The following is a 14,447-nucleotide window of genomic DNA, read 5'->3' on the forward strand; positions in this document are numbered from 1 at the left end:
GTTTTTAGTTCTCCCTGCCTGTCCAGTTTAGCCTTCTCATCTTCTATTAGGCCAAAAATGGAGAATGGGTTTTAAAGATCAAGACTCTTCAGGTCTAGATTTGCACAGATAATCCTGTAATTCCTCTGAGTTAAATCTGAGAAGGAAGAGGGGATTCTTTCGGTGAAAACTTGCAATAGGCAATAACTGATGCATATCCACAGAAATTCTGACTTTTATTAAAAGATGCCCTGATATTAATCTGCCAAGGCTCTCTTTGCCTCTTTACACAATATGCTGTTAGCAGAGTGAAGCCTCAATTGTACTCACTGCCAGCGACAGGTCTTACAAATAGAAATTAGCCCATCAGAGTGATCGTGTTGTTTCTTCCCTCTCTCTCTCCTCTCTAGAGCCAGTGCAACCTCTGCACCCTACTTCAGAATTCTAGTCAAGATGGTACCAGGTCTTACTTTTTAAAAAATTAAACCCCCAGATGAACTCCAATCCATAAATAAGAAATACACTTTGGCTTGGTATGGAGGTGATGATATTAATACAGGCTACATTTCCCTGGGTCACTGAATGTACCAGGCACCGTCCCAAGGCCAGTAATAGACTGTGCCGCATTTAATCTTTACACATCTGTAAGAGAGGTCTTATTTGTCTCATTTTTCAGATCAGGACCCCATATACCAAGGTCACACAGCAAGTTAAGACAGGGCATTGAGCATTAAACTAGAAAATCTACGTCTATGAGGCCAGATATTGGTGTTAAAGAAAAAGGCTGTCACAGAGGAAGCAGGAACTGATCAGGAGCAGGACAGGAGGAGAAAATGTCCACAGTTCAGCGGTCTAAATTCAGAAGATGTGGCAGAGACACTGTCATAGGGGGCCATGCGCTGTGGCAAGGGGAAAGGCTGTGTCATCCCTGCCTGTACCTGCTGACTCGCTGGGGCTGGAGACTGTCCCCAGGCATCCTTTTAACTGAACCCTAAATCTGTAGGAGGGAGCTGTTTTTTTCTACCAGCCCATTTAGAATCAAAACAGAGCACTGGTTGGGCCATATTAGAGAGCTACTTAATTAGTACTATGCATGCTCCTCCCCAGGCAGGGGTGGGGAATCTGCGGCCTTGGGGCCACATGTGGCCTTCTGGATCTTTGACTGAATCTAAATTTTACAGAGCAAATCCTTTTAATAAAGGGATTTGTTCTATGAAGTTTGGATTCGGTTGAGGGGCCGTACTCAGAGATCTGGAGGGCCACATGTGGCCCCAAAGCTGCAGGTTCCCCACCCCTGCTTGACAGAAATAGAAGGCATGGCTCTGACTCCGAGGATCCAACTCGCAATGTGGCATCAGAGCAATAGGGCCAAGACGCCCTGCGTTGAGTGCTGTGCAGACAGAGCACCTGCTCCTCCTCCCCATTAGCTCCCCACCCCCCGCCCACCCACCCTCCTCCCTGGCACCATCCATAGAAGAGACCAGTATTGTTCACCCACCAGGGTTGTTGGGGTTGTAAAACAGATGCATGATACGATTTTATATCTTTGGAGCCACAAAGCTCTCTGAACTTTCAAAGCTGAAAGCCAGCTGAGCTCACTGGGGCCAGTCAGGCATTTGTATTACAGGAGGCCAAGTGTGGCTTCTTATCTCCAGGAGAGAGAAAACGGGGGAAGCTTTTGGAAGGCCTCAAAGTTTTCCTGGCTATTCAGTCTCTCTTGAGAAGCAACTTTGGGTATGCTGAATATAGATGAATGAGAAACATATGGATTAAATTTCTATTGTGATCACATATGGATTTCAGAATGATAAAGAATGAGGAATTCAGGGTTTAAGGAGTCCAAAATGATTTGAAAATAATTCAGGACATTGCAGACAACATTTGGCTGCCTCCCCTCATGCAAATTTGGGGGCAATTTGGTTGAGTAACAGACCTGCTCAGTCTGCTGTGCCCCAGCCCCCAAAACTGCTAAGCCCCAAGAGATATCTCTGTGAAGGGTTTCGTGTGGGGTTTCTAGGAAGGACAGACTCTACTGGAGGACTCTTAACCTTCCAGAAACCTTCAAATAGAGGAGAGGAAAATCTGGCAAGTCTGAGCTTTAATAACCATGTGTCTCTTACAGGTTATGGGATGTGTTTTATATCCTATTATTAACATCAGTGTCATTGTCATGTTAATGATAATAGTAGCCATGTCCTGCATTTGTGCAGTGATTTAGTTTACAAAGTATATTACATACATACAACCTATTAATATGCATTACATATGTATTTATAGAGCTGTACACTTACGCACATAGCATGTGTCATGACAGCCTACGGTACAGGAACTACAGAGTTAAGGGAAGATGTAGGCAGGAGTGCCTACCCCTGCATTGGGGTAGAAGTCAGGGTCTATAGAAGGCTTCTCAGAGGAGATAATGTTGAGCTGCATCTCAAAAGAACATGTCAAAGTTAGCCATTGGAAGGTGAGAGGAGTGCCTTCTAGTCAGAGAGAATTTATGAAGGAGAATTTTTGAAGACTCAGAGATGAGAAAGAAGATGGCACACTTGGGGAATGTCAAATTATTCAGTCAGTCTGGAGCCTAGCCTGTAATGGGTTCGGTGCAGTAAAAAATGGTGGGGCTGAGGTTTGGGAAATGATAACATGGGATTAGGCCAAACAGGTAAAAGCCAGATCAGAAAAGGTCTCATGTCATGGGAAGCTTCTACAAGATTTAAATAAGGGAAATGATATAATTAGGTTTGTGTGTTAGAAAGATCGCTGTGCTGGAGGTATGGAAGATTCTCTGAGCGGGGCTTGAGAGGGTGCAGGGTGCAGGATAATATTTGAGTCAGGGAAACCAGTTTAATTCAGTTGAATCACTATTGCAGTAATCCAAGCAAGAAACCAGGAAGCAGTAGAATGATGTAGTGGCAATGAGGAGAAACAGGAAGGCTTGTGTTTGAAAAATGGTTCACATGGTGAACTATTGTGAGGCAGATAAAAGAGATGAACAAGTCAGGAAGTTAAGAATGGTTTCCTGAGACAGGGACCCCAGAACGAGAGTTTTCCTGGCAGGAAGGATGGCAAGTTCTAATTTGGACATGTTGACTAGCCATCCAGGTCCCGTATGGAACTCAGGAGCAAGGGCTAAGTTTGGGATAAAACTTTGGCACTCAACAGCACAAAAACTGCCAGTGCAGACATAGGACTGGAAGAGCTGATCCTAAGAGATGTAGGGAGTGAGATGAACGTGGAAGAGAATGCAGGAGGGGGAAGAAGAAGAGCCTATCAAAGAGACAGAGCTAATAATGAGTAGAGGCTGGACCTGAGCCCAGGTCTTTGGACTCCAAACCTTTCCACTGTCCCAAAAGGAGTAGAATTAAGCTATCTGGTGTTTCACATGTCTTGAGAGTATACTATACGTCCTAGAATCTTTATGCACATTGTACCACATAGGACTTGCACACAGCTCTGTGGTCAATAAGATTAGCGCCATTTACAGATGAGGAAACCAAATTTTAGAGAGACCCAAAGCCTTGTGGTCAGTAAATGACCTAACCAAAATTTCTCCAGTTTGTCTGACTCCAAAGTCTATGCTCATATTACTAAAACATGTTAACTGCCTTTAAGATAAGATGTGGTCCCTCCCCCTTTCATAGGAGAGGTAGGCATGTTAATAGCTCTTTACCATTCTGCTTGCGAAGTGCAGAAATCAAGGTGAATCCTGAAAGCCCCCATTCATAAACAGAATTTCCTGTGCTCTTTTGTGTACTGTGTGGTGATCTGAGAGTTGGCTGGAATATGTATAAATGGTTTTTCTCCAGTAAGACGATAGCACAGTCCATTTGGAGGGAGAGATGAGCCACCGCGGAAATACCGGGTCCCACACATGCCTGCGGCTGCCCTCTAAACTCCACAACCTGGCCGGAGGCACTCAAAACAAAACCTCCTGTTCCCTCCCCGGACTGCTGGCGCCTGGAGCCTGCCTCCTGCCCCTGCCAGAGGCTTAGGCCAGCCTCGGGGTGACGGGGTGGGGGAGGCAGAACAAAGGGAGCTGGAGCTGCTCCCTGCTTTGAGCCCAGTCATCTCTCCCAAAAGAGGTGTGAGCAGGCATCTGGGCTTTGTCACTGCAGGGAAACTCAGCTGACAGGCCCGTAGCCTTGGATGAAACTCCGCCAGTGGCATCTGCTCATGGAGCCAGCTTGGGCACAGACAGGAAGACAGGCAGGAGCACATGGAAAGAGGCTTTATCGTTTCTGATCTTTGTGATCCTAGGCAGTTTGCATCCCTCTTTGTGCCTGTGTCTGCTGCTGGTGTGTAGGCTGAGGATGTTTTATTCCATGCACTGTTGCGGTAACTCTAAGTCTGAACGCAAATGAACACTCACCTGTCCCTTGATACCCGAGTCAGCCCCCAGCCCATGGTGATTCCAACTCCCCCTAGATCGTACATGTCAGGAGGACAGGGACTCCATCATTTCCATGGCTCTGATGCCCATCTTTCTATACCTTTTCATGTTTAAAGCAGTAGTTTGAACTTAGCGTGTATCCAACAAATATATGCTGAATATTTACATAACTAATATAAGATGTTATAGGTAGTAGCCATTAAATACAACCCATGAAGTTGACAGTCAAAAAAAATCTGCAATAATCTTGGCCACAGGTTAGTGGGATAATAGAGCAAAGTGAGGACTTCGAGAAGCCCCAAGAGACATCCCAAGATGATCCCACAAGCCCCAAGTCACATGACAGCAGAGTCAGTGTTGAAATAACTCACTGGAGAGTTGTGATTGACCAGCTAGGGTGGAATGACTCACCTTCATGGAATCTTAGAAAATCTTGAAGACAAAAGACATATTAAACATCTCTGGTCCAATCCAGTGATTTTATAAATGAAAGGAATGGAGTATAGAGAGGGAAACCAGTTGGTAGTTCCTAACTTGGATCCTAAAATTTCTCCTCTTCTCTTTACTCCCTACTTGACCTCCCATAGCCTAGATTTCCTCAACTGTGCAGTATGACAAGAGGGCCTCTCTCACTGAGTTGTAATGAGTGTTAAATGTGATAATGTGTGTAATGAACGTAGAAGAGACCGTGGCACATGATAAATACACCATTGCTATTATAAATAACTGTTAGCAATTACTATATTATTATTTCTACATTGTTAATTATTATTATTATCTGACATAGAGAGTCATTTTACTGAGATATTCTTCCCAACTATAGCTTTTTAAAAATTGATTTTTTTCACAGGCAGAAGGATCCACTGATACAAAACTATACCCACCCTTCAAACCATGCAAACTTTTATTTACAGTAAAATACAGAATTTTAAACTGAGTCCTCATGAAATTAGAATGTGTGTACAGCTTCCTGACTCTGAGTCTTGCAGCCTTTAAGTGCAAATTTTTAACTATATATGATTAAATACATCTCAACTGTTTTCTTGTTGAATTTTCCTTAGTATTCTAGTTCTTTGAAGTGATTTTGAATCCTGATGTAGACATGTCCCATAATAAGCAATCCTTCCATGTATTAACATCTGAAAATATAAGTTTAGCATCTATATCATCTTCTACTTCATTATTAACCATATTGACTAAAATTAGACCAAGGGGGAATCCAGAGACCTCCTTACATGGTCGCAATTACTTTGGGCTGTGGCTGTTCAATCAGTCACCATCATACGTGCCTCATTTCAAGGACAGCTAATGTTTATTTGGTATTTAACATATAGTACACTGTATTTTGTGACAATTAACTTAATCTTCACAAAAGTCCCGCAACATTCATATCATTCTTCCCATTTTGGAGTTGAGGAAGCTGAGGCTCAGAAAGGCTACCCTGTGTAAGGTCACCCAGCCAGAGTGCAGCAGGTCAGGAACAGAATCCAGATGGGTCTTTGTCTCAACCCAAGTTCTCTCCTCCACTGTTCACAGATATGTCAGGGAAAACTTAACAAAAGCCTTTTGGAAATGAAGAGTCCTTAACCTACTCCTTGTCCTCAAGGCCAGGAGTTTTGTTCAATTTGAGTAAGTCTATGTTAGCTCTAATGGCCCTTCAAAGACAGATGAAGAACTCAAAGAAGCAATGATAGCCTAAAAACTATGCTATAATTTGACAGAGACAAATATAGAACCTGTAGAGCCTGGTGCCTGATTGCTTTGTGTTTTTGTAATGTTGAACGTGTTATTTAACTGTCTCTGCCTCAGTTTACACATCTGTACAGTAGGAATAATGACAGAATCTTCCCTTAGGGTTGTTATGAGGATTAAGTGATTTAATACCTGTAATGTGCTTAGAATAAGGCCATTATGTACCCAATCTTAGCTGTTGTTGGTGCTGCCAACTACACCATTGTTACTGGGAAGTCAGTGTCCCGTACGGACACCTGTCATCAGTGAGGCACAGAGTTCCCTACTTTTTGGTCACAGAGCAGCCTCCAAGCCAAGATAGACATCAGCATGGAAGGAGATTTCACAGAAAAATATTTTTAAGTATTTAGGTTTATTGAAAAGGATTAAAGAACACATGCACACACAAATGTACATTGTCTTTCTCTGTCTCTCAAACTAGTACCTGTTTCCTCCAAAAGCAGAGGGTTTGGGAGTGATTGGAAATGCTCTTTGCTCCCTGATTTACACAGATGTCTGAGGTGAAGCATGTGCCATTCCAGATGAGTGAGCACAGACAGGAGTTAACTGAAAACTTTCTCCCTGGGCAGAACTAAGCAAAGCCGTCATCTGACATTTCTGAGCAGCAGAGCCACGATCTTCTGTTGAAGTCCTGCTGCAGCTGACATATTAACATCATCAAATTGTGGCTCTGGAGGTGAAAAGAAGAGGAGTGATATGCATTCTTCTGAAGCAATTTATGTATACAAGTGAAAAAAAGCATTATCATGGAGTTTGAAGTTAACATCTGCCTTTTAAATTGCACTTTGGTCAAGCTTTTACTAGCCATAGACCACTTACACAACCTCCTCAAGACTTATCTATGAAATGGGGCTAAGCGTTCTGGAAGGGAAGGTGTACAAGGCACAAAAAGAAATGGTTTGACTTTGGTGGGTGCCCATCTACCTGTCCAAACCCTGGGTCCTAAGAGGTTATGAATAGGGACTATCTTATTCACCCCAGAGAAGCTCTGGGATGCAATTTAGGGCAAAAGTTTCTAGGATTGGCACTTGATAAAAATTTTGACTGGGCAAAGAAAGGCAGAGTGACAAAAATAAGTAACAGTATGTGTTTCTTGTGGCTGGAACTTCTCCCTCTCTCCTTCTCTCTCTCTCTCTCTCTCTCTCATACACACATGCACACACACACACTCAACCACCTGAATAATTTCTATGCAATTTTGTATCTTAATTCACATCTCACTTCCTCAGGGACACCTTCCCTGACCCCTAGACTAAATAAGGTACCTCACTTGTGTGTTCTCATAATGCTGATTGGCTTTCTTTCCTTCATTTCTCAGTTTGTAATTATACATTTTTGCAATGATTTAAGTTTGTCTTAGGGTAACCAATTGCCCCAATTTGCCTCGGACTGAGGGGTTTTCCAGAACAGAAGACTTTCAGTGCTAAAACGGGGGAGAGTCCTGGCCAAACCTGCATAATTGGTCACCTTTGTCTGTGTCCGTCTCAAGACAGGATGCTCTCTGAGGGCAGAGACTGTGCTTTTTGTTTACAATTTATCTCCATGCCTGACACAGACCTGGATCATGATAGCAACTCAGGAGAAATCTCTTGAGCCAGTAAGGAAATGAATGAATATATCAGTGTAAACCAAACTGTCTTTTCTTATAGAAATCTTTTTTCCCTAAGACTATTTTTCCTATTTTAGCTCTTAAACATCCCTTTTTAATAAATTGCCCTTATTTGACAAAATTTAAAGTTGACAATGTTATATAATTTTATTTTATTTATTTATTTATTTATTTATTTTTGCCTTCCATTACCCCCCTTCCCATTTGGAGATTGGAAATCCTACTGATTTGAGGAATCACTAGTTTAGTGAAAAGGGAACCAGAATAGTTGAGGTTAAGACAATTAAAGGTCCATTCCCATGCTGAAATGCTGGAATAGAAAGTTCATGAGTGCAGAAATGATGGATATTCAGTTCATGTCTCCATCCCCGGGACCTAGAACAGTACTGGGCATAATAGTAAGGGCTAAGTAAATACTTATTGAATAAATGAATAGATTCTCTGCCCAGCCTCAAGACCTGGTGAAGTAGACCCTGTGCACCTAGTTCCCTTTTCTTTCTTACCTTCTAGCTAAACCTTTCCACAACCATGAGTATGACGTCAGCATCTGTTTCTGCTGGATGGGTGAGAAGCACATACCATTGCAGATGAGTGAACACGTGGTCTGTCCCTACCTGTTCTGGGTCATCTCTTTATACACGTTGCTTATACTTAAAGGGACTGCCACAGTATGCTACATAAAAAACCATCATAGTGTCTCGATTACAGAGAGCACCTCTCTCTCACCCACATGGCTTTGTTCAAGTTCTTCCCTCTAACTGTAATGCTTGTTCCACTTCATCTAGCTAAATCCTACTAGTCTGTTAAACTAAGCTTATGTCACTCTGTTTAAGAAGCCACCTCTGTACCATTCCACTTGTCAAAGGTAAAATCAGAACAAGTTAGGGAAAATTTAAAAGTTTATTATAATACAGAAAGCATAGATTGCAATCAGTGAGACTTCAAACCAAGCGGTAAGAAGCTCACCTTATAGCAGTTACAGTACAGTTTATAAAGCATAAAGGAGAAAGTACTTTTTGACCTATTTTGTGATCTGCTGTTATATATTAGTATTTTTTAAGGGAAAACAGAGCTATTTAAACTGATTTGTGTATAGCTGATTGGTTAAATTTCACTGAATCATGCTGACAAGAACGTAAAGCTTACGTTTTAATTGCATTAAATCATGTTGACAAGGACATAAAACTTGTTATGTTTTGTACTCTGTTTATGATTAGAGCTAGCAATTCAGGGAAATCAGGAAGACTTAAGTTTTGGCTACTTGGTTCTGGGCAGTTGGCCTAGGGGTATATATCTAAACGGTAGTCTCAATTTTTATATGTCTTTAGCACACTCCTCCTTCCCATGCCCATCCACATTCTATATTTTGTCTTACCGCCCCGTGGACCTCACTATGTTCTATTTGTCTATTTATTTGTATATCTCCCCACTGGATGGGAGCTTCTGGAAAGTAAGAACTCTAATTCATCTCTGTGTCCCCAGCACCCAATGGGGGGAGAGGACATGCTATCAGGTAGCTAGTAAATGTTTGGAAACTAGCTAAGAAAGAAATATATCTTTTATTGTTGCCACAAAAATGCTAGGTAACAGATAAACATAAAACCTTAGTAACATAAAATAGTAGACATTTATTTTTGCTCGCAAGCCTATTGGTTGGCTAGATGATTCTGATGATCTTGGCTAGTTGGTCACCTAGGAGGATTTCCTGGTCTTTCCTGGGCTCTCTCATGTATCTGGGACATCACCTGGAACAACCGAGCTAGCCCAGCTCTGTTGCATATGTCCTTTCGTGCAAAGCCTAGCTTGAGCATGTTCTCATGGCAAAGGTGTAGGAACAAGAGAAGGAATAGAAGCACACAGTCCTCTTGAGGCCTAAGCTTGGAAAACTGGCCAGTGTCACTTCTGCCTCATTCTCTTGGCAAAACAAGTCACAAGACTGGCCTAGATTCAAGGATTATGGAGATAGACCCACCTCTCAACGTGGGAGCTGCAAAGTCTCATTGCAAAAGATGTGGATACAGGAAGGGTAAAGAATGGGGACCATTTTTTGCAATCTCTGCCCTAGAAAGGAAGCCAGCAAGGAAATGTCTTATCAGTTTTCTTCCAAAATGATCACTCTTGCTACCTTGACATTAAATCCATCATAAAGGTTTCCAAAAAAGGAACTGTGGCCTTTCTTGGGAGAGAGTGATTTCTCTACTATAAAATGTATTCTATAAGAAGCTGAATTCCACAGTCATGGAAACATCAGATGGGAGAAGATAAAGCCCACTTTTGCCCTGAGGGTCACTGTTTTCACATACTTTGCCTCTTTCCTTCCAGATCAGCAAAGACCCGATTTTTGTGCCAGGTGTCTGGGGGCCTTATTTCTCAGCCATGGTGCCTGGGTTCTGGCTGAATGAAGGTGGTCAGAGCGTTACTGGAAAATTGGTAAGTTGACACTTTGTCAGTAAAGTCATGAATGTTTTTATGCCATTGAATAGCCCATTCTGTCATATTACCCATATCCCCGGTATCTGGAAGATGTGCAGACTCCCGGGTCGGAGTTAACTCTCTCGATGCACAGCACAGTGCGTGTGTAGCATGTGTTTGCTACACATATAAATGTCCCTCCAGGCAGTGCTGATTGTCCTTTCGTCTCACCTGATCTTTCCCACACCAATCCATTTTTCTCATGAAAGTGAGAGTGATACTCTACTTTGTGAAAATGACAAGGTTGCTCCCCACCCCAGACCCTTCAGTGGTTCCCCCATAGCCCTTGCTACATTGTTCAGATACTTCTCTAAGCACACCGTACCTTTCATGGTCTGTCCCCTCCAGTCCCACACATCACCTGACAGGCTAGGTTGCCCTACTCACAGCTTCTCCATAGCTCCTATCATTCCACTCCTCTGTGTAGCTTCTTTCCCTGCATGGGGAGTTCTTTACCACCTGGGCAATTTTACTTGTCTCTTTACAACTCCAGCCCTTAACATACTCTCTTATTCTTATTGATTGCTAACCTGTCTTTTCCAGAACACTATGAGCTCCTTAAAGACAAGGGCCATATCATACTTCTCTTTATATCTAGCTCAGTGCCTATTCATACAAGGTACTTCATGACATTGTTGTTATATTAACAACAATTATTAACAGCATTAACAACTTTATGAAGTTGTTGAATTATTGGGATTGTCTAATAGGGAGACAGAATATCCATAAAAGTGAGATGAGTACAGTAACAGAGGTACAAGGTACAGAGTTGGCACAAAGCTACATTAGGAAACTCTGCAGAGAGGAAGACATTTGTGCTGAGCCTAAAAATACAAATAGGGCAAAGCAGGCAAAGAAGGATAGGGAGGAATAGTCTTCTAGGCAGGACAACTTGCATGGGAAGAAAGACATAGAAATGAAAAATAACAAGACTTATTTGAGGGAAATTGCATATAGTCCAGAATTTCAGCTGTGGCATAAATTATTCTTAGAAGAATAGCTTAAAATACAAGTTAGAGAGTAGGACAGGGACCAACTCTTAAGAAGTCCCTGTAGAAAATACTAAGGAATTGAACTTCATCTAGTAAACCAAGGGGAACCAGTGAAAGTTCAGAAGAGTACGTAGACATGTTCAAGTCTCAGTTGTAAAGAGCTCTCTCTGGCTAGCAACCATGAGGAAGAAGGCCTGAGGACACATGGCCAGAGTCAGGGAGACCAATTTTAGTCCACAGACAAAAAGCCATGAGGGCTTAATTGAGGATAGTGGCAAGGTTGACTAAGAATTGAGGTCAAGAGATTGGGCTATGGGGAAACCACTGAAGGTTTTGGGCTGGGGAGTAACTTTGTCATTTTCTCACAAAGTAGAATATTGCTTCTGAGAGATTGGATGTGGAATGCAAGGGAAACTGAGACCTAGGCTCAATTATCCAACCTCACGTTTGCTATTAAATTTAAAATATGTTTGTGGCTGAATCCTTACCAACTCTTCTAAATGTTCATCCAAATTAAGAGTGATGTGACCCACAGCTAGATATGCATGTAAATAACTGCAAATTTCCATTTCTTAGTGTATTGCTATTTTATACATAACTGCCTCAGATTCTCTCTCAAGTAGCTAGAAGCATAGGTAAGTGATGGACTCAAAGAGCATGTTCTGTGCCCTTACTCTTATGCCAGGCTACAGAAATAAATGAAGTGAATTAGACCTCATCACTCCCTGGTTTTAAGGAGCTCGTACTCTGATAGGAAGCCTAGTGAGTATGAAATAAATAATATCTAATTGGGCTTAATAACCAGTGCTAGAAAAGTTGAAAAGGAAGACATCATCGTATGCCTACAGTACAGTGGGACTGGAGCCCACTTTACATTCTCCTATTTAAACTATTTTGGTGTATTTATACAACATTCAAGTCAAATATTCTTTCCCTTTTTAGTGGCACATTGAATGAAAACCCATTAATGAAATACAGCCCTTTTCAATATCACAGCATAGTATAATCACCCTTAGCAGACCCAGAACTCATAGATGACATAATCCAGAAGCTGTTTAAAATAAAGATCCAGTAAACCAGTTCGTTGTGTAGGACGCATTGTCCATGAACCTACTCATCAATAGTCTTTCAGAGAATTAGTATGTGAATCAGACATCTGTATCAGTTAGAAATGCTTTCTCTAGGATTTGGTTCAAAGTTTGCTCTAGTGCCATGGATGTAAGCCATCTTAACCCAAATGTTATGACGTACCTTCACGGGTAAGAATTGGTTATGTCTATTTCATGAGCCCGAATTTAAATTAAAAATGTAGGCTCTATTTTGCCATTGCTAAAAAATCCTCATAACATTCCACTGTGGTTTTTGACAGGTGTCGTGGGGATTGCTAGCCTTTATCTATTAGTTTTGTGCCATCAACCAGTCAAGCTGCATTTGGAGCTCAACTTTGGGCAATTCTGTGTATACATTGGACATAGGCATGGGGCATGATTGACCACTGGGTTACAGAGAGTGAAATCTTAGGAAATCCAAAAGCTAGGATAATGGGGCAAAATCTGAATCAGGAGCAAAGCACATATCCAATAAACCATCAGTCCAAAGAGGCCAAACAAAGAGAAAGAAGCCAGCTATAAAATAAAAAGGATAACTATAATGACAATAATATTAATCATAATAATTGCAGCTTATTGAATAGTTTTTCTGTGAGAGGAATTTATATATATAATCTTATTAAACCTGGAATGATATTCATAATAATCACAATGCCTAATGTTATTTTGTAGGCTTATTTCCCAATATCAATTCCAAGAACTTTTTACATATTATCTAATTTAATCCTTTCAAAATTCTTATGAAAATAGGCACAGTTATTATCTACATTTTTACTGAAACTCAAGGTAGCAAGTACAGCCTGGGGAGATTCCTCACCCACCATCAGTGGCCTTTTTATGTGGCTCCTCTGCCACTCACCTTTCCTTACCAGTTACTAATTCTGGTTTATTCTCTTGTAAATTCTGATCTCTGGTTTTTAAAACACATTGTTGTCATATAGGACATTAGAAGAGAAAATTGCATCCTTTTTGTTCTTTGTTTCATATACACATCTTCTCTACTAAGCCACATCTGTTGTGGTAGCATCTTGTCCATCCCATAATATAGTCATAAATACTCCATCTAAAGCAGAGGAGAAGGGAAAGGATAAAGGAGAGGAAAAGGGAAGTAAAGGAGGGGAAAGAAAAGAAAAAAGAAAAGAGAAGAAAAAGAAATAAAGCAAATACATAAAACTGCAGATTTGTAAAAAAGGTATTCTGTCTCATTTTAACAATTAAATACAGATCTTCCATTACAAAGTGATCCCTTCACTCCAAGTATGCGAGCAGATTGGTACTTTAAAACAGTCTTCATCTGGTTATCTTCAGGATTAAGAAATAAATAGGAGACGACCCTTTCAGGCTCTGGAGCCCTTGCAGTTTCATTTGACTGAGAATAGGACTCATTTTTCACTCATTTCAAGCTTGTGCCGTGATATTTACTTCTTAGAAAGGCACATGCTACCTTCCCATGGTTGATTGATTTTTGTTTCATCACTAAGCACCTATCAAAGATTGGCTCATGCTTGCCAATACTCTCTTCAGAATAGTTGTGCAAAAAAACATTGCTTTTTGCCCAGACTTTTTCCATAGAACACTGACCCCGTGCAGTCGCTGCATCCAGATGCTGAAGCTTGTTTCCAACTGGACCTTGGCCATCCCTCCCTCCAGTGCTCTTCTCTGTCTTACTGGAAGTCATTTTTATCATGGGAGGCATTGGTAAGGGAGGCTAAGACAGGTTCCTAAACTGCCCCTATGTTTGGCTTTGACTTTCTGGGACACTTGGGCTTAGATGAGGGGTTACTGGTTACCTTGGAATTGTTTGAACCCAGAACTGGAACTTATAAACCTGAGTCACAGGATCACAATGCAGCAAGTTGCTTTGTACTCTTGGGATTTAAGGATTTGTGCATTGCGAGTGCCTGTCTGCCTCCTCCCTCATTGCCAAATCTGCTCAGCCTGGGGCTAGCCTCAGGAATTCACCTCTGGAAGTCATTCTGCCATGAGTGAGTATATGAAGAATAGCTTGCAGTGTGCACAGTGCAGTACAGGTTATGGAAATAGTGATTTCATCCCTTCATCCATTCATTCATTCCATCATGTTACAGAGATTTCCTGAACAATTACACTGGGCCAGGAAACAATGTGGTCACTCTAGTAGT

The 14,447-nt window shown here is 41.5% G+C and overlaps 1 protein-coding gene across 10 annotated transcripts in view; it reads left to right on the forward strand.

Moving 5' to 3' along the window:
• The window catches only part of FGGY (FGGY carbohydrate kinase domain containing), a 387,509-nt gene that overhangs the window by 243,574 nt on the left and 129,488 nt on the right, over nucleotides 1-14,447 (forward strand). For all 10 annotated transcript variants that reach the window (XR_011234566.1, XM_069480070.1, XM_069480063.1 and 7 more), the window contains one exon: nucleotides 10,056-10,163. Coding sequence is in view for 9 of the 10 variants with exons in the window: in XM_069480070.1 (XP_069336171.1) it covers nucleotides 10,056-10,163 (108 nt within the window). In the remaining variant the exon portion in view is untranslated. The remainder of the gene's footprint in view (nucleotides 1-10,055; nucleotides 10,164-14,447) is intronic.

Source organism: Eulemur rufifrons, chromosome 8 (genome assembly GCF_041146395.1).
Source record: "Eulemur rufifrons isolate Redbay chromosome 8, OSU_ERuf_1, whole genome shotgun sequence".
Lineage (NCBI taxonomy): Eukaryota > Metazoa > Chordata > Mammalia > Primates > Lemuridae > Eulemur > Eulemur rufifrons.